Source organism: Myotis nattereri, assembly GCF_964212035.1.
Source record: "Myotis nattereri genome assembly, chromosome: 8".
Lineage (NCBI taxonomy): Eukaryota > Metazoa > Chordata > Mammalia > Chiroptera > Vespertilionidae > Myotis > Myotis nattereri.
Genome location: NC_138083.1, coordinates 84,272,730 through 84,293,941, shown reverse-complemented (window position 1 = coordinate 84,293,941; position 21,212 = coordinate 84,272,730). Strand labels below are relative to the sequence as shown.

The 21,212-nt window shown below is 41.3% G+C and overlaps 1 protein-coding gene across 2 annotated transcripts in view; it reads left to right on the top strand.

Annotated features, from left to right (window-relative positions):
• The window catches only part of DYM (dymeclin), a 252,328-nt gene that overhangs the window by 193,489 nt on the left and 37,627 nt on the right, over nucleotides 1–21,212 (top strand). For both annotated transcript variants that reach the window (XM_081097587.1, XM_081097586.1), the window contains 2 exons: nucleotides 9,684–9,866; nucleotides 11,940–12,053. In XM_081097587.1, coding sequence (XP_080953713.1) covers nucleotides 9,684–9,866; nucleotides 11,940–12,053 — 297 coding nt within the window. The remainder of the gene's footprint in view (nucleotides 1–9,683; nucleotides 9,867–11,939; nucleotides 12,054–21,212) is intronic.

Sequence of the window (21,212 nt, the reverse complement as noted above, 5' to 3'; positions counted from 1 at the left end):
CATTTTCCTCTCAAAAATATAGAGGAAGAGGTTTTGAGAACTAAGTACAAAAGAGGAGCATGGATGCTGTGTAACAAAGGATGGCAGCGTGCGTGCGTGCGTGCGTGTGTGTGTGTGTGTGTGTGTGTGTGTGTGCGCGCGCGCACGCGCGCACTCTAGCCTTTTGTAGAAGCTTTAGATTTTTTTTCTTTTCAATTTTCCATCCTACTGTCCTCACTATTATTACTTATGTAGATCCTTCTGTCCACTGATTTCAAAGTACTTACAATCAGCAAGTCACTTATTTCTTGGATTTATTGAATGGGTACCCATTGTTCCAAAGCCTGTGGGCGTCAGTACACAGTTATAAAAGCACACAAATTAAATGTAATAGCACAGGAGCAAGAGAGAACGCCAGCAGGATCACTGCTGTGCCTGTTGGGAATGTCAGGCTCCTGTAAAGAAAGGAAAGAAAACAAAAGAGAAAAAGAAAAGGAATAAAACAACCACCTAAGGTCGTCATATTCTGAGAGGTACAAAGTAAATGTGTCAGTCAAAGGAATGGCCGTGGGGGACGGTTAAGAGAGAGGCCTAACTGAACTCAGAAGGTGCTCTGGGAAGCACTCCAGCTCATGTAGTCTCAGATTTTACTCTAGTAACCAAGTGTGAGAAATTACTATGTGCTCTCCTGCATTTTTGCAGAGAAGGTGTTCAGACACAAGAGGATTTGGTTAACTGCCATTTGTCTTAAAGTACTGTTCAGATTTGAGTCATGATCTTACTCTCAGGTTCCCGGTTAAATCTTGGTTTCATTTCTTTTAGCATTTTAGCTTTAGAGATATATTTCTTTTTAGTTGTCTTCTTCATATGGTGGTTTAAAAAATGGATACTTTCACAGTATAGTAAATTTAGGAAAATTTAAGCTGATTCTAAAATTAATTTAGAAGAGGAAAAGTCTCATTTTTTGAGAAGTCAATAGATAGTTGAGAGTTAAAAATTAAAAAATACTAACACACATTATTTCAGAATAAGAAGACAGATGTAGGAGGAAGTAGCTAAAATATTTGCCTCTGGGGAGTGGGAGTTTGGGGAAAGAAAAGATTGGTCCCGAGGACTGCCCTTTTTTTGTTTCAAATCTAGTAGTATTCTTGACTTTTAAATTGTACTCATTTGTTACTTTGATAAAATTAAGACAAAAGTTTAGAAAAAAGAAAAATAAGAACAGGAAACCTTATGTACAAAAAATTTGGGGGATCGTTTTCAAAAATGAGTTTAGTATATTATCCTCCAAGTCTTAGCCTGTAAAGTTAGGGGCTCATTGGCACCTCATGCTATTAAGCATAGTCTAATTTTTGGTAGTTCAAGAGAGATTGGCTAAAACTGCTAATAAATTATGCATTCCACAATTGGGCATTTTCTTCTTCTGATATTTTCCTTATTTAATTGGAAGTCTCTAATGACACTGACCGAACCCTTAAAAGCATTGTAATGTGTTGTCTGCAGCAGGCTACTTCCTGCGCTGCTTCATTCAGGTCTCGCTCGGTCTGCACTGCATTTACTGAACCTCCCTGTTCTCCCTTTCCTTTGCCTTCACAGCATTTCCCACAATTGACAGTCTCTCCCACTGGACTCTGAACCTCACCCAGGCAGGGACTGTGTCCATTGGTCACTGCTTTCGTCCAGTGCTTTTCATAACACCGTCATTCAGTATTTGACATGACAGATTTCATCTGGGATGTCGTGTTGGCTAATGGTAGCTGTGGGGAGGATTTAAATGCATCAGTTAGCCTGGTAACCTGAAGGAGTTAAAAAGAAAAAAACTTACCCAGCTCCTTGGAGTACACTGAACCAGACCTACCATGGCCCCTAAATTACAGGGAGCACAGAATACTGGGTGGGTGTTCGTATTTTTGCTGTTCCCAAAGCTCTTAGGAGTGTATGGAGTATTCAGAGAGCAATTGTTTTGAGACCTTTTGTAAAAGGCATTTTGTAGCTATTTTTTGTTTGTACAGTTAATGCATTTTTAGTTTCTCCCTCTGTCTTTATTTGTCTTTCAGTTTTTGTATTTTTTTCTCAACATGTCTGCTTCCTCATCCAATTTATTCAAATTTTAATTGACATAAAGTTGAAGTCATTAAGAAAGTTATAATCATCCTTTTATTTGGCTTGTTGGCATACCAAAGCGTTAGAGTTAACAATGACTGCTGAATAATAACCAGTAAATTAGTTCAAATAATGTCACAACATGCTTCCTAAATATAAATCAAACACATACAAGGAAAAAAAAACACTGCTTTCTAAAAAATTTGCTTGGAGAGGCATTTTTATTAAGAAAGCAACTACAGCTGGCCCTCCATACCCACAGGTTTCACAGCCAACCTCAGGTGGGAAATATTTAGGGGTGGGGAGCCAATGTGTTGATGTGTGCTATGTAGTTGGGCCTGCAATGATTGGCTTTGTTTGTACTTAACATGTACAGACTTTTTCCCTTGTCATTATTCCCTAAACAACACAGTGTAACAACTACAGTGTATTTGTGTAGCATTTACATTTTATTAGGTATTATAAGTAATCTGGAGATAATTTAAAGTATATGGAAGGATATGTGTAGGTTATATGCAAATACTTCATCATTTTATATGAAGGAGTTGAGCACCCACAGATTTTGGTATCCTGGGTTGGAGGGATCCTGGAACCAATCCCTTGGATACTGAGGGATGACTGTACATTTTAAAGTTGATTTTGTTGCCATTTGTTGTTCTTTGGTATTTGAGATTTTGTATTCACCTGACTCCCCTCCCTGTGTGATCTTTCTGGTGCACCTCGTATCTGTGATTCACATATACCACATGAGCTAGTGGATGTCTGATAACAACTCTGACTTTGGACCTTAAGGAAACCATGAATTTCCTTTCACTAAAGAAAAATCAAAACTGTCTGTGACTTATAAGACAGCTGACCAAAGAGAATTATCATTAAATTGTCACTTAATTATCTACATAGTGTAGAAAAAGCTGCATCTTCGTTATAGTACTTCCTTGTACTATCACTTTTATGAAAAGGCTACCAAGTGAATTTTAGCTTTGTTGCCATTTATACTAGTGCTTGCAAGTTTTCTTATTACAATGTATGCCTAAATGTGTTTTGATTGTTTTTCATATCGTTCTTGTAACAAAATCTTTTCCTTATTCCCAAATGGATACAAGTAGAATAAAGAATGCAGTAGAAGAAAGAAAAGGCGGAGATTATAGTCCTTCCTGCCAACTAGATTTTGAAGAGATTCTTTTAATAGCTTTTTTTTTGTATTTCTATGTTAATATCAACTTTTTGCCTTTAAAAGAAGAATTTTATTCATGCTACATTGCATTTTTCTTTTACATATTGATAGTTGTTTCTACAAACTTTTGTTCAGAAAAATCCACAAAATAAATTCTGTATCTTTTTCTTACCCCCCAAAATAGTAAAATTGACAGGCAGCCCTAACTCATGACTTCATTGGTTGCTAAACTATGATCCTAAGGTGAGTCATTTTAAGTCAGACCCTTATAAATGTTACACATGCTAAGTTCCATTCCCCAAAACTGATTTCATATGATAGAAATACAGAAATAGATGATAGCACAGCCAGTGTGGCTCAGTGGTTGAGCATCAACCTATGAACTAGGAAGTCACGGTTCAATTCTTGGTCATGGCACATGCCCGAGTTGTGGGCTTAATCCCCAGTAGGATGTACAGGAGGTAGCCCATCAGTGATTCTCTCTCATCGTTGATGTTTCTCTCTCTCTCGCCCTTCCCCTTCCTCTCTGAAATCTATAAAAATACTTTTTAAATAGATGATAATGAATGAAACATTTTTATTTTATAACCCTGTATCACAAACAATAGCAAGATAAAAATTGGGTTATTTATATGTTTGGGGGTGCATTTGAAGCTTTTGAAAATATAACTCCAATGACATTTAGACTGAAGATGTCTAATTTAGTAACTCTTTCTGTAATAAGCATTCTCCATTACTTTAAGGACCTCCAAACTCATTTTAAAATTAGTTTCTGCCACAAGAAATAAATTGCAAATTTAATACAGGATTGCCTCTCAAAATTTTTGAATCGTCATTGCTGGGCGATAGTTTCCATGGCAACTTCTTCAAGTGATCCCTTGCTCTAATTGTAGCAGCAGACTGAGTCACCTTCATTGCCATTGACCTTGACTGAATCATGAGCAATGGCAGTTGTTTGGACAAAATGTGTAGGCATTGGTCCCAGGCATTAAGCAACCATAAATACAACTTTTGGTCATTATGTGGAATATGATTATGATGCAGTGGGTTTCAAATCAACTGTCTCTAGTCAAAAGGTCACAGATATTCAGCATTAGACTTGGAATACTTTTTAACATCATATTTCCTAGGGAGATGAGCTGTTTTAGTGTAACAATAATGTATACGTTCTTAAAGAGCTCAGATTTGCCCTAACCAGTTTGGCTCAGTGGATAGAGCGTCAGCCTGCGGACTCAAGGGTCCCAGGTTCGATTCCGGTCAAGGGCATGTACCTTGGTTGCGGGCACATCCCCAGTGGGGAATGTGCAGGAGGCAGCTGATCGATGTTTCTCTCTTATCGATGTTTCTAACTCTCTATCCCTCTCCCTTCCTCTCTGTAAAAAAATCAATAAAATATGTATTTTTTTAAAAAGAGTTAAGACTTGCCATTAGTTCAGTGCATTTCATTGTAATACACACACCTGTTATAAAACTTAAATTTCAATGTCATGGAAGCACTTCTCTTTAAATAGACATAAAAATTCAAGTCAGAAAACATAATTGTTTGACTTAGTGCCTGATAGAGTAAATATAAATATACCTCCCAAGTACATAAATATCTAGTAGGAAACTTTCATTCATTATTACTATTGCTTTTACTAGTAAGAGCAACAATTTCTCGAGCTGTTACTGCATATTAGGCATTGGGGTAGGTGTTTTATATAGACATTATTTTGTTTCCACTCTGCTGTAACAATTTTGGTGATAAAGAAATCAAGGTTTAGAATTTTTCCAAAGGTCACATAAGCAGTAAATAGTAGAACAAGATTCAAAGGCCAGTCAGGTTATAGCAGTAGACTGAGTCACCCTCATTGCCATTGACCTTGACTGGATCAAGGTCAGAGCCTGGGCTGTTAACTGCTGTGCCACAGAATTCCTCTTCTACACTCTGGCCAATTTTCTGAAAAGCCAGGGATTCTTTAATATATGGAATAATTGCTCCTGATTTGAATCCATGAAAATCATTTTTGGTATCTAGATTGAGGTTCAGCATCCCTCAATTATATTTGCAATATTATTTCCAAGTAAAAATGGTAAGTTTTTGTTCCCTTTTTCAAATGTTACATTTCTTACATATTTTGAAAAAAAAAAAAGCTTTTTTGAGACATGTCTGCCTTACAGGATGTTAGAACTCCAAGGTGAAATACGAGTAAGAACTGCTTCTTACCTATAATGCTCGGTACCTGTTCCCAATGCTTAGGACACCGCGCATGTCATGGTGTTGACCCTCAGCTGCTGTTCTCTAGTGGAGGCTGGTGGAAAAGAACTTTAAGTTTGTGCAGACTCCAGTGTAGCTACGGCTCCATCTTTCTGGACCCCGTTAGTCTTTAAGAACTCTGCCCTGGCCGGTTTGGCTCAGTGGATAAAGTGTCGACCTGTAGACTGAAGGGTCCCAGGTTCAATTCCGGTCAAGGGCATGTGCTGGGGTTGTGGGCTCGATCCCCAGCAGGGCGTGTGCAGGAGGCAGCCAATCCGTGATTCTCTGTCATCATTGATGTTTCCATCTCTCTCTCTCCCTTCCTCTCTGCAATCAATAAAAATGTATTTTAAAAAAGGCATGCATTGAAATTAGCTGACTTCTTCTTCCCTGTGCCTGTGGAACCACTGCTTCCTCCTGTGCTCTGCAGGAGTGAGGGAGTGCTGTGTCCTTCTCTCCTTAGAGGGACGTGTCCCTGGGGCACTGCACTGCACTGATTGCCTTGCAGCAGCATCCTCCGTCCCTGGTGGCTTTAGGAAGACTGACAACTCACTGAACTAGCTGGCTTCTCCGGCTGGGGAGGCAGGAGAGGCACGCTGCACTCCACATCCCAAGCAGAAGCCAGTCTGGGCCCCTCACAGAGCCCCCTGCAGAGAGCCCTTTCCCCGCGCCTTGGTGCACGCTGAGGCCGGAAGGTGACGTGTCCAGTCCGTGGCAGAACTGGGGCTGGGACCCAACCGACAACTTCTCTCTACTGGCATGCAGCCACCTCCTTTTCCCTTTTTTATTTAATTTAAATTTCAGGGTTATCGCTCCCCTGTCTATGATTCTTTACTGCTGTTCTTAGCACCACTGGCTTTTCTTCCCAGGAAAGAATGAAAAAAGGACGCCAAGCATCAGAGGTCTCTGATGTGAGTCCATGGCATACAAGCCTTTAGAGCAGTGGCTCTCAACCTTCCTAATGCCGCGACCCTTTAATACAGTTCCTCATGTTGTGGTGACCCCCAACCATAAAATTATTTTCGTTGCTACTTTATAACTGTAATTTTGCTACTGTTACAAATCGTAATGTAAATATCTGATATGCTATATGTGTTTTCCAATGGTCATGACCCACAGGTTGAGAACCGCTGCTATAGAGATTACTTCCCATCTTTGCATTAACAGTATAAAAAAATCATTAACAGACATTGAAAACAGTGAGTTATAGAAGAACCAGCAGGTTCCTTGGTTTAGAGGATTATTTTCAGACTTACCTTCGTATGTGTGTGTTTTTTAAGCCGAGTTACAGTAACTTACTTTTTTAAAATACATTTTTATTGATTTTAGAGGGAAAGGAAGAGGGATAGAGAGGTGGAAACATTGATGAGAGAGAAAAACATTGATCAGTTGTCTCCTGCATGCCCCCCCACTGGGGATTGAGCCCACAACCCGGGCATGTGCCTTGTCCAGGAATCGAACCGTGACCTCTTGGCTCATGGGCCGACGTTCACTGAGCTGGGCTAACCTTATATGTTTTTACTCTCAAAGCTTGTTGGCGGTTTTCCTTCTAAACTAATAATAACTCTATTTAAGGTGCTGGGGTCATCTAAAGTAAATTCTGGATTTTACTGAAGTTTGAAGTCACCCTAAAGATTTTTCTACATTAATCACATTTTTGGTTACTCTAATAAAATTTGCTTTCTAAATTCAATATTTTCTACATTCTTAATGGGAACTAAGACTTACAAGTAGGAGGGAATTTTTAAAATCTCATAAGCACTTGTTTTTGCAAATAAAAAACTACAGCTCAGGCTGAGTGACTTACCGAAGCTCACATAGCTCTTGATTGGCAAAGCTGGGACTAGAACGGGTCTGGTGGCTCAGATTGGGGCGAGGGGAGGCACTCAGGAGACTATCAAATTTTTTTAAAGATACATCTTCCTAGAGAATTATTTTATTCAGATATTACTTTTTTTATAGAGTGAAAGGATATTTCTTTTTATAATGAAACACTAATATATTTGGAAGGAGAAAGGAAATCAACACTAATTCTTAAAGCAAACTATTAAATTTTGGAACACTCTGGGCTCAGGTGCATGCCTACTCTCTTCTGCTTGCTGGCGGGGCCTGGGGGGACAGCAGAGGCATTCTTTTCACCCACCTCCTGCCCAGTGTGAGCGCCTGCTAAGGTGATATGACTGTTGGGGGCTGCAACTTAGTTGGATTTCAATGCGAACATTCCTCTTTTGTGAGTTCTCTGGCTCTTTTCCAAGTATGGAAACACATGTAAAGTTAGCCAGTGACCCCTAGCAGCCACCATTATCTTGCCTTCCTGCCACCAGTAATGGTGTTTTAAATAACAGACTTCCCAGGGTTCTAGTTTAGGCGTGCGGGCCACATCCAAGACCTGTCCACGGAAGGAAGAAAAAGAGCACATCGTTTTACATCCCACCCCCCCCAAAGAACGATGGGGCCATAACTGCCTGCTGATGCCCTCTCCTTCCCCCCGAATTATTAAGGCTACACATTGTCTCATCTGGTCACAGGAATTATTCTTCAGCTGTGATTTTGCATGTAATAGAAAGCTAGTTCTTGCTATAAGAAGCTCGATACATTGGGACAGATCCAGTTCTGGCTAGAAATAGCGTGGTTACAAAGCTTTTCAGTGTGTGTGCCAGTGAATTAACAACATAAAGATAACACGGGTCTATCACCAGATGATTGGATTTGAAGGCCATTTGCACATTAACTTCAGAAAGAGGCCTGCCTGTGCGTTTCCTCCCCCGCTTCCCCACTTGGGCAGCGTCCCATTAATTTTGTTGAAGGTTTTATTTTCTGCTAAAAATACAGGAAATTTAGACAACTCTTTTGGAATCCCCCCAAAACTAATACAAACAAGATACATATGCTTCTCTTAAGGAAACTAAAAATAAATGATTTGAAACTATTTAACTGTATAAATTCCCTCTTAAAAGGGAAAAGGAAGTTTATATAATGAGGCAACCATGAGCGCTGTTGACAGGGTAAGATACTCCCACAACTGCCAACTTGTCCCTTTGACATGAAATCACTGCTTAGCACAGGACTTGCTCGGTGTTCATACCAACATGTACGAAAACCACCAGAACCACAGAAAGCAGGGCCGTTTTCTCAGGGTCCTTGTCTTTACATTTGAGATTTTCTGCAATAAAGTGTGTGTGTGTGTGTGTGTGTGTGTGTGTGTTGGGTTGGGCTGTTTGGGATTTCTTGTTGTTGTTGTTGTTGTTGTTCTTTTTGACGACAAAGTCTGTTTGACCTGGATCCATTCCTGGAATGGAAGCTGTGTATTCCAAAAATACAATACCATGAATGAGAAAGTGCAATCTTCTGCACGCATGTTGCTCTTCCACCAGTTAGCCATGACATTTGCTTTCTGACAAAGCTAGTTTTAACAGTACAGAGGAAACAATTAGTTTTTAAAAGCATGTCTTTTTATAAAACTTCGTTATCCCATAAATGTAAGTCAGTTTTCCTATACACTGTCCTCTGGAGAACCTAATTTGGCTTTTTTTAAAGGACCAGTTTTGTAAATTAATAGAAATGGAATTTGGAGGCTTATATTTAAGACTAAGAAATGTGATTTCTAAGTTATTTGCAGTTATAATAATTGAATTAATTTATTAACTTTCTAAAGGCATTTTTATCTTTTTGTTCTTTTTTTTGTAATATGTCCAAAATTAAAATGACTTTTATCCTTTAAAATACTTGAATGTATCTGTTTTTATACTTAAAAAGCTCTCACGTGGTACTTACCATGGGTTACACACTGTTTTAAGGGCTTTACAAATGCTACCTCACTTAATCTTTATGGAAAATAATCCAATAGCAGCCTTCTTTAAATACCATCTGAGCCCTGGTGAATTTGGCCCAGTGGATAGAGCACTGACCCACAGACTGAAGGGTCTCGGCTTCGATTCTGGTCCAGGGCATGTTACCTCGGGTGCAGGCTCGATCCCTGTGTGCGGGAGTCAACCAGAGGTGCCAAGGGGGAGGCAGCACACTGGCACCAGGTTCCCTGCTAGGAACTGGGAACTGGGATAGAGCTTTTATTGAAAAGAACCTGACAAAAGTATTCATAATGGCTCTTAAGTTTTATGGCTCTCATTCCAATTAAGTCTGTGTCAAGGAGTAAAACACTGACCCTGTGTGGGCATTTTCTTTCTTTATCAGGCACAAGACTTAAATGTCATCGAGGAAGTGATTCGAATGATGTTAGAGATCATCAATTCCTGCCTGGCAACCTCTCTTCACCACAACCCAAACCTGGTGTATGCACTGCTTTACAAACGAGATCTCTTTGAGCAATTCCGAACTCATCCTTCATTTCAGGATATAATGCAAAATATTGATCTGGTAAGTGTAATGGAGGTATTTATCATGGTTCTTTTTTAAGTATTAAAGTAAAAGAGTTTAATAAACCTTGATAAAAACTGTAATAGAATCTCCTTATCATTAACTATATTTGCCCTCTATTCTGCTGTAACAATTGTTGCATTCCGTGTGTGTATATCTTATATGCACAGACATATGTATACACATATATATGTTTTACTTAACATATGCACAGACATATATATACACACACATATATATTACTTAACATTTAGATCATTAACATTTTTATGTAATATCAATTCTTTGAAAAATCTCACATCTTAATATATATATTATGGATATCCTAAAATATATTTAACCATTATCCCAGATAAGAAAACTTAGATGCTGAGAGAGGATTTCCAAGTGATTTTAACACAAATCCAAGCCTAAAGAATCATTGTCTTAGATACTGATTACATATTTGCTTGTGAGTTATTTAATATACACAATCTCGTCTGAATTTTCAACCATCCCATTGAAGCAAAGCAGCACATGAAAGGAAAAAGGTTGGCTCAATGTCACTTAGCTAGTAAGTCACTCAGACCCTAAATCCAGGTCTTCTCATTATAAACTCTATGCTTTCAACATTCACTTGGATAAACCTAAGTAAGATTCCAAATGAGCAAGCTTTCCAACAACTTTTTGTTAAATATTGCCATCCAAAATAGTGCTGGGCACACTATTCTGAAATTTATTCAGAAACATTAAACTCTTTTTACATGTTTTGAAAAAAATGCCATGGTAGAGATATAAATAACATCTCTCCTTTTTGCTCCTTTCAGCACTTTACCTTCCCTCTCCTAAATGCCCCTGAAATTTTGGCTTAAGCAAGTCTTTACTATTTCTTTTTTCATAAAGTTAACCTTGGAAAGTATTGGGAAAGGACACTATGAATCCACTGTTATTTTTAGCTGACAGGGAGTTGAGAGTTGATATTTTTCATTAAGACATTCAGCAATGTTGAATATCTGAGACAGGAGTGACTAACCTTGGAGCACTTTTAACTTCTGCAGAAGGAGTTAGACAAGTGTTTTTCAAGTGGCCAAATTTCTATTAGCCAGTGGTACGCATGCCTCCCATCGAACACATAAGATGAAATGATCTGGCTGAATAGGCAGCAGGACAAAATAGGGTTACCACACCCAACGAGAGAAGAAATGTCATGGCTTCATAAAAGTAGAGAACGGAGGCAGTGAACAGTAATGGATGTGTAGTATGGTAAAGGCAAGAACTATTTTTGTCTCTGCTCAGTGTAAAATTCGTGTTAGATTTTGTGTATTTCCAGACCCTGCCGTCCTTACTGAACTCCACATTAGTCCATTCAGTTGCCAGTGTGGCAGTCCTTCAAATGGCAGGCAAGGTTAAACCAAGTGTGATGTTCTCGATTAACAAGGGATCTACAATGTCCTGATTTGTTATCACTGTGATGCTGAATGATTTGCTAAGATATAATATTCTTTTAGTGTTTTGTGACAAATATTAAGGGACAGGATTATGTCCAGAATGTCGCTGCTTAGTTCAGGCTGTGCTGTGACATGCGCAAAAGTAATTATAGCTTGCTGTTGATTATCCCTGGTGATCAGGATATGAGTGTCGTGGGAAAATTAAATGTATAAATACTGTCCAAAACACCATTTTAGCCATTAGCTTCACATTTCTTTCTTATTTCGCTTTTATATTTTTTTTAGAGTTACTATGAAGCCTCAGTATTAACAGGTTGTAAGGTTTAGCTTTCTTTCTCCACCTTCTTATAGGTGCTGCTCTCCAAATGAAATACAAATGCAAGGTGAGGCAGCACAAGAAAGAGCAGATTCAGGAGCCTCCTTAATTCACAGAATGGATAATGAGCCCTGAACATTCAGGGGCTGACAGTGACTCAGACATCAAACTCTATAGAGAGGATGCATTTAGGAGGGCTAGTGAGTTAAAAGCCAGGTCGTACAGTTAGGCTAGCTTGACGACCATATGAGAAAGGCACTATATGAAAAGACCATATGAAAATACGTCTCCTACATCTACTTGTTTAAAAAATTCCATTCTACATTCCAGGTGATCACCTTCTTCAGCTCCAGGTTGCTACAGGCTGGAGCTGAGCTCTCGGTGGAACGGGTCCTGGAAATCATCAAGCAAGGAATTGTTGCTCTGCCCAAAGACAGGCTGAAGGTAGGACTGGCAAATGAAACACACACCACTCTCTCCCTTAGGGTCTGAGCAGACTCTACTCAGAATCAGGTCACTTACCCAGTACTTGGACTAGAAAAGGCTCCCTGAATATCGCCGCTCTACTGTATACTGATACACAGACTGTGATGAAGAAGGGTTCTCACAGTTTCCCAAAGTAGCAAAAGAAGGACTGATATCTTCATCCCATTGCAGATAGTGTGAGTAATTTACATAAAGGAGCACTTATTTTTTTAACCCAGTGAAATAAATTCATCCTTCTAAGTATCATCAAGGGTTGATGGGAAGGTGAGGCGGTGATGTGGCATTTGCAGCAATGGCTAACACTTGCCTGGTGGTTACTCAGTACGGGGTGGGGTCCTAAGTGTCTGGCATAGATTAACTTATTCGATCCTCACAACACCCCTTCAGGGTAGTGGGGGTCGGTACCATTATCATCCTCACTTTTCAGCTGAGCAAACTAATGCACTGAGAAGGTAAGTAATTTACCCAAGTCATAAAACTAGAAAATTATGAAACTGATTCATCTCCAGGTAGTCTGGTGCCACAGTCCATGCTCATAATCACCACCTGTTTGCTGTATGCGTGGGTTTATCTGTGGAAAGAGGAGCTTTTTATGAAGGACGTGGGGAACATTGTATTTTAAGAAGACATCTACATTGTGTGTTAGCTATGTTTCTGAAGAGATTCATGATGTAAATGCATACTTCAAGACTAATTTTCTCATATGAAAAAGGTAAAGGGCACGGTCTGGGGGGATGCATGAATGTACGGCATCGTACCATATTTTTCCTTTACCATATTTTAATGTTTTCCCACATTCCCTTCTAAGTGTTTTAAGTACTCGGTCTTAAGTTAACAGCACAGTGCATCATAGTGGACGTTTGGCCTCTTTGTAGTGTTTTATCACAACTAGCTCTTCCAAAGTCACCATCTGGGGCTGTGTTTTCAGCACCATCCCTAAACCACTGCTTAATGAGGGCTTGAGAGATATTGTTGTAGGATGTGAAAATGTTTCCAGTTACAATAACAGAGTGTGTGAAACAAGAGCACGTTAGTCTCATAGCCACTCACAGGAGCTCCACTGGGCGGGAACAGCAGCGCGGCGCCTGCAGTGCTGAGCCATGGCAGGTATTTCTGTTTATCAGCAAAAATGGCATCACCATGTGGCAATAGCCTAATAGCTAATTACAGTTCACCCGACATTCCGGCTTCGACTTTACTCCTGACATTCTCTTTTTTAAAATTATTATTATTGTTTAAAGTATTACATGTCTCCTTTTCCCTGATTGACACCCCCTCCCCACCACTCCTGCCCCCCAGGACAAGCCCCCACCGCCCCAGTGTCTGTGTCCATTGGTTATGCTAATATGCATGCATATAAGCCCTTTGGTTGATCTCTTACTCCCTCCCCTGCCTTCTCTCAGTGTTTCTTAGTCTCTGGATCTATTTTTGTTCATCAGTTTATGTTGTTCATTGTATCTCACATATGAGTGAGATCATGTGATATTTATCTTTCTCCGACTGGCTTATTTTGCTTAGCATAATGCTTTCCAGTTCCATCCATGCTGTTGCAAATGGTAAGAGTTCCTTCTTTTTTATAGCAGCATAGAATTCCATCGTGTAGATGTACCACAGTTTTTTAATCCACTCATCTGCTGATGGGCACTTAGGCTGTTTCCAAATCTTAGCTATGGTAAATTGTGCTGCTATGAGCATAGGGGTGCATATGTCCTTTCTGATTGGTGTTTCTGGTTTCTTGGGATATAGTCCCAGAAGTGGGATTACTGGGTCGAATGGGAGTTCCATTTTTAATTTTTTGAGAAAACGCCATACTGTTCTCCACAGTGGCTGCACCAGTCTGCATTCCCACCAGCAGTGCACAAGGGTTCCTTTTTCTCCACATCCTTGCCAGCACTTTTGACTTGTTGATTTGTTGATGATAGCCATTTTGACAGGTGTGAGATGGTACCTGACATTCTTTAAATATAGGGAATTCATACTTTCATTCTTACATTAAGTTTTTATTGGGGAGGGAGGTTGCAGTATTTCAAATTTACTTAACCAGACCATATGAAGCAGTACAAAAATCCATGAAGATTGGAGTGGCTGCTCATAGAAGTGATGGGTCTTGGTGTCCAAATGAAGTCAAGAAGTAGAACTGTCATAAGGCTGTAAGAAAGGATCACACAGAGGAGCCCAGGAAAGAGGGATTTTAATGAGTTCAGAGAACCAGCACAGTGGAAGTAATGGAGATCGTGATTCAAGGACGGTGCATTTAGACGGAAGATGTCGAAAGCGGAGCAGATCGTGGTGATCACAGGGTCTGGGTTTGGCCGTGAGTCAGGCACTGAAGTGCTATGATGTGAGTGAAAGTCAGTGTGGCTGAGCCCGTTAGTGAGCTGGAAGCCAAGGATGGTCATTCCCATGGGCGTCCTAGTCTCTTGGGATGATAAGCCATGCAGTGGAGGAAGACGGGGAGCCAAATGCTCCAATCAATGGGAGAGCAGCCTGCAAGTCAGTAGGTGGCAGCTACACGGAGAGAAGAAGCCGGTACCAGCCTCATATGGGCAAAGCTTTTTGCTTAACTGTAGAGGATTAGAGGATCGATAGCCAAGGAACAAAGAATGAGCAGCCTCTATTTCCAAAGCATCCAGGGGATTCAGAGTCCTGAGGGCAGAGCCAGGTTTCCGTTCCTGAAGGAAGGAAGGAGGATTCAGCGTGGGGACTGAGAAAGGAAGGATACTTACCCATGAAGTAGGGGTCCGAAAAGGCTTTGTGGGACATGGGAAGAGGTGAAGAACAGGAGCTTGGATGCGGGGAGAGAAAGCACAAAGCCGTATGGGGAGAAGCCCTGGGCGGGGGCCCTTTTGGAGCATCATCCCATCGACAAAAAGTTGCGGATTCCATTCCCAGTCAGGGCACACACCTAAGTTCAATCCCTGGTTGGGGCAGCACATATGGGAGGCAACCGATGAATGTTTCTCTTCTCTTCTCTTCTCTTCTCTTCTCTTCTCTTCTCTTCTCTTCTCTTCTCTTCTCTTCTCTTCTCTTCTCTTCTCTTCTCTTCTCTCTCTCTCTCTCTCTCTCTCTCTCTCTCTCTCAAAATTCAATAAAGAAAACATATCTTTGGGTGAGGATTTTTTTTTAAGTTCAGGCTGACTGGAGGTAGGGGCCTAAGATGAACCATGGACCAGTGCTGGCGAGGACATGATGTGCATGTTCTGTGTGAGCTTGCACAGCACTTTTCAGCAAGCATCGGCTCTATGATGACCACTGCTCTCAGTACCTGGGCCTATTGGTGACCAAAGAGTGCTGCCCCGCGGGGCTCACTGTCCAGCAGGAGAAGACGGACAGTGAGCAGTGAGTGTATGTAATGACAAAAAGATCGATTGCACTAGAACGTCACAAGTACTCTGGAAAATAAAAGAGCTGGGGAAAGGGGTTTGGGAGTATTGGTGAGGGTGCAGTGGAAGAAAGTTGTAGAATTACAAAGAATGGTCTGGGCAACATTTAGCAAAGATAAAAAGGAGGTGAGAGAGTTAAACATGCTGACTCATACTGAGTCCCAAGCAGTAAGAACAGCCATTGAAAAGGTCCTAAGCCAGGAGAATGCCAGGCATGTTGAAGAAGTAACAAGGAGACCAAAGTGGCTAGAGCTGTATGAATGAGCGGAGAAGTAGGAGGTGAGCAAATAATGGGGGAAAGGAGGTGCAGTGAAATGGGGAACCGGTGCAAGGTTTTGAGAAGAGAAGTGGCTTGATGTGGTTTATGTTTTAATAGTATTGCTCTGACTGCTATGTTGAGCCTAGACATAGGGAGACCAGTTAGAAGTTTATTGCTTGACTTGGATCATAGCAGTAAGATTGAAGTGCCAATAGAATTAGTCCAAGAAATCGTCTGAATTGACTGGTAGGCAGAGGAGGGCACGTAGGCCTTCTATGAGACAGCAACACCGTCTTCATTGATTACAAAAGTTCCAGGGAATCTTGGCCAGGGTGGCTTAGTTGGTTGACCAAGAGAGGTTGCTGGTTTGATTCCTGGTCAGGACACATGGCCAAGTTGCAGGCTTAATCCCCAGTAGGGGGCATGCAGGAGGCAACCAATTGATGTTTCTCTCAAAAATCAATAGAAACATTAAAAAAAAAAAAATTTAAAAGCTCCAGGTAATGGTAGCTAGAACATGGTTCTGGCAGACTGGTTAAAGAATTGGTCTGCAAGTGTTGAAAGAGTTGTTTTTGGAAGTGGATTTGTACTTGATCTGTGTGGGTCTCAAAGACAACTTTCAGATATTGGTTGGCCCAGTCTGTCATGGTTAGAAGCCTGACTCTGCTTTGCTAAATAGTGTGCAGCTCAACAAACTTTGTGTAGACATGCTACTAATGTAGAAGCTGTCCGTACTAGGCAATTCAGAGCAAACTTTCGGATGCCACACCTTGAGACAATCTGGAAGCCTCTCAGAGAATCACCAGAATTGTGAAGGAACACAGGAAGTGATTAGAGGAACTCATATTGTTGGTATTAGCTTTAAGAAGACAAGACTCAAGCAGAAGGCTTGTGTTCACGTACTGGAAGAGTTGTTTATGAAAGCAGATTTGGACTTGTTCCTGTGGTCTCAGGAATAGGACCAGTGGGTAGAAGCTACATACAGGGACTTGCATTTTAGTTCCATATAAGGAAGAACTTTCTAGCAGAGGGGATTATTTAGAGATGGAAGGGGCAACTTTTGGGAAGTGATGTATTCATTCTCACTGCATAGAGACGTTAGGGGAATAGGCTGATGGCCACTTGGCAGGGATGCTCTTAACCGTTGGTACTAGTGGCTAGAGTGGTGAATGGAGTAAAAATCCAGGGCTGAGTTCAGGTGCAGCAGAAAGAGTGCTGAGGTACATTAACAATGCCTGCCATTGGCCACAAGAGCAAAAAGTAAGGAGCATGTGTGTGATTACTTACCATTCCAATTGTAAAGACTCAAATATTGGTTGGGAAATCTAACTGTGTGACTTTTAAGAACCTTTCCATTTCCGTGAGTGTAATTCTGTTTGTGCATATACAAAATTATTGTTCTCCACAAAGCACGAAACTACATAAATTTTCATAGCGGTTTTCTCTCTCAGGAGATGCAAGAAACGATATAAGGAAAAATTATTAATGTTTATTTTTAATTATAGTTGATGGGGATATCTTCTATGAGGAAGAGTTCATTTATGACAAAGGGGTCACCTTTCAGTTCATAATAGCAGGCAGCATCGTCAGATATGTACATAAAGAAGAAACATAAAATGCTAAAGTTGGGATATGGCGCATAAGAAAAATATGATTTAGGAGCTGGACCATCTGTTGTCACCTCTGTATCACCATCACCCTCTTCTTCAGTCTCTTCTGCATTACAGAGACGAAGCCAGAATGCATTTCCCAGAATCCTCCTTGCTGTGTGGTTCTGAGTTAGAGTCTGCCAAAGGAAGTCACGTGGGTGAGATTTGGAAGGTTCACGAGAAGAGGCAGGTCCTGCCGTCGCCTGGCTCGGTGCTGTAGGTGGCAGAGGTCGCTGGTGGCTCCCCAGAGGTGTTGAGGTTTGCAGCAACTTGCAGTGAGCTCTTGAGAGCTCATCCTCCAGGGTTGTAGACTTCGTTCCGTTGCAGCTTCCCTGATCTTTGCCTACCTTATTCTTTCCTGCAGTTGCACAAACCTCTATTTTCCATGTGAAATCCTTTATACTCTAGTTATAGAGCAGTGATGATGAACCTATGACACGCGAACTCATTTTTTTGGTTGATTTTTCTTTTTTAAATGGCATTTAAAAATATAAAATAAATATCAAAAATATAGTCTTTGTTTTACTATGGTTGCAAATATCAAAAAATTTCTATATGTGACACGGCACCAGAGTTAAGTGAGGGTGTTCCAAAATGCTGACGCGCCCAGCTCAAAAGGTTTGCCATCACTGTTATAGAGAGTACCGCATTTTTCTGTGTATAAGACGCTATTTTTTTTCTCTACAATTGTTAGACTGAAAATCAAGGGGCATCTTATACATGGAAGTCAGCCAAGGAGGGGGGCATGCGGGTATGTCGCTGCACAAGCCTTGTCAAACAGGCTTCCTCCAATCACGAGCCTTATTGTTACTGACGTCAGCTGATGCCGTAATTGGAGGAGGAGGTGGAGAGTGCCAGATGCAACAGGGACTTGAGCGTTCTGAGCCCATAAAGATATCAAAAAATAAAGAGATAAATACCGGTAAGCGATTGTCTTTCAGCTTTGCCAAAGAGCGTGGAAATAGAGCTGCAGAGAGACAATTTGGACCTCTTCCCACTGAGTGTATGATCAGACAGTGGAGAAAACAGGAAGAGCAACTTCTTGAGATGCAAAAAAGAAGATTTTAAGAGGAAAACCAGCAAAATGTTTAAAATCTTAATTTCTTACTTGGTTGGAAAAGTGGGGGGCGTCTTATACACGGAAAAATACTGTAGCTTCTTTTTTCCCTACCAAACCTGTCAGGGAAATTAAACCCCTCATTCAAACAGAAAGGAAATTGTTGAAAGGACTGGGAGCCAAGCCCAGGGAAGGCCGCTGTGGCTCTCCGGAAATCAGATGTGGCAGGAGTGCCATCACTGGTGATTTGGTGCGCCTGCAGCATCCCGTGGGGGCTGCAGGAAGATTGCTGGAAGCTGTGGCAAGACTGTACTTCTGCTGAAGCCTGTTGGCCTGCCCACCACTGTTACAGAGCAACAGTCACTGTTTCTCTTCTGCCTTCCAACAACACTCAGGTTCCCTGCATTGCCACAGTCTAACCCAGAGCCTTACTAGAGATAGTCTAGGAAACGTAGTTTTCAGGCTTTCAGCCCCTGAACGCTTGAGTTGCAAACACTGCAGCATAGGATCAAAAGAAACTGATGAAGCAGTATGAAAAGTCAACTACTGTAAGGATTGTACTGTAAGAGAGGAACTAAGCATTTCATTTTATGCCAGAGGACAATGGGTAGAAAACAGAACCTAGACAGATACTATGTCAACCTAAGGGAATGCTATCTGACAATTGAAGTTATTTAGCGGTTCATATGTGGCTTCATAAAATAGTGAAGTAGTCACCATAAAGTCTGTATGGTAAATGTAAGAAGAGCACCAATTGCCCTACCCGGTTTGGCTCAATGGATAGAGCGTCACCCTGCAGACAGAAGTTTCCCAGGTTCAATTCCAGTCAAGGTCACGTGCCTGGGTTGCAGGCTCCATCCCCAGTAGGGGGCGTGCAGGAGGCAGCCAATCAATGATTCTCTCTTATCACTGATGTTTCCATCTCTCTCTCCTTCTCCCTTCCTTTCTCTGAAATCAATAAAAATATATTTTAAAATAAAGAAGAAGAGCACCAATGGCAAGGGGTCTCAATCCATAACATTGGGAAAAAAGTTGAAAGAATCCTATATAATAAAAGCCTAATGTGCTAAGTGTCCAGTCGTTCATTCAACCAATCAAAGCATAATATGCTAATGATATGCTAAGGCCACTTAACCGCTCGCTATGACATGCACTGACCACCAGGGGGCAGAAGCTCCAACCAGTAGGTTAGCTTGCTGCTGGGGTCCAGCTGATCAGAACTGAGTAAGATGGGCCAGACATGCCCTGGAGCCCTCCCGCGGTCCCTCCCCAGCTGGCCAACCTCCCGCGTCCCTCCCCAACCCTGATTGTGCACCGATGGGGTCCCTCGGCTTGGCCTATGTCCTCTCGCAATCCGGAACCCCTGGGGGGATGTTGGAGAGCTGGTTTCAGCCCGATCCTGTAGGCCAGGCCAAGGGACCCCACTGGTGCATGAATTTGTGCACCAGGCCTCTAGTTTATTACAAAATATTAAACAGGATGATCCCAAAGATTTCTTGAGTCTGGAATTCTATCTTCTAACTTTCCGTGAAGAATTTTTTCAGAGCAGTATTCTAGTAACATCCTCTTCCTATTAAATAATATTTAGAGGTCAGTGCCCTGTTGCTACTAGATACAGTCTGGAACCCTCGGAGTGGGATTCTAGACTTTCCACAGGCTCATCCCCACTTGCTGTTGCCGACTTTTCTCTCTCACTCTCCTTTTTCCTCCCAGGGCTCTAGCAGCCAGAACTATTTGTGCCTTTTGCATCTTCCTTCCTGCATTTTTGGAATTGCTTACACAATTCTCTCTTCCCAATATATTAATCCCAATCCTTTGCTTTTTGCTTATTTAAATACTCAGCATTTATTAAAGGCCTTGATGAATTTAACAACTTTTAAACCTTTCCTTTTACTCATCAACCTGCATATGCCTCCCTCCTCTAAATACCCATAGCATTTTATATTTACGTTTTGACAATACACACACACACACACACACACACACACACACACACACACACACACTCCTTTCTGCTGTGTATGTAATTGTCAACTGTTTTCTCTCTCCCATCTATCTATAGCTTCCTTGAGACTAGAGGTCCTGTACATAGTAGTTGCTCAATACTGTAATGAGAAGCCAGGCTGGTGTGGCTCAGTAGTTGAGCATCGGCATATGAACCAGGAGGTCATGGTTCAATTCCTGGTCAAGGCACATGCCCAGGTTGCAATTTTGATCCCCAGGAAGGAGCATGCAGGAGGCAGCCAATCAATGATTCTCTCTCATCATTGATGTTTCTGTTCTTTTCTCCCTCTCCTTCCTCTCTCTGAAATCAATAAAAACATTTATTTATTTTTTTTTTAAATCCTATTGAGGCCAAGGTCATGGATAAACCCCTTAGGTGGTCCAATTAATTTTGTTCTGAAACATAGAAGAAACTGTACCCCCGACTCCAGCTTATTTCTCACACTCTGGAGGATTCACCTAAAAAAAGGGGGGGTGTGGGGGTTGCGCCTTGTCGGTGTGGCTCGGTTGGTTGGAGCGTCATCTTGTGCACCAAAGGGTCGTGTGCTCAATTCTCCGGGAGGGCACATACCCAAGTTGCAGGTTTGATCCTTGGTTGGGGCACATACAGGAGGAAATCGATCAATGTTTCTTCCATCGGTGTTTCTTCTCTCCCTCTCCCTTCCTCTGTCTCTCTAAAAAAAAAAAAAAAAATCAATAAAACATATCGCGGAGTGAATATTAGAAAAGGGGGGGGGGGCATATCCAGGACTAGAAGAGAAACTA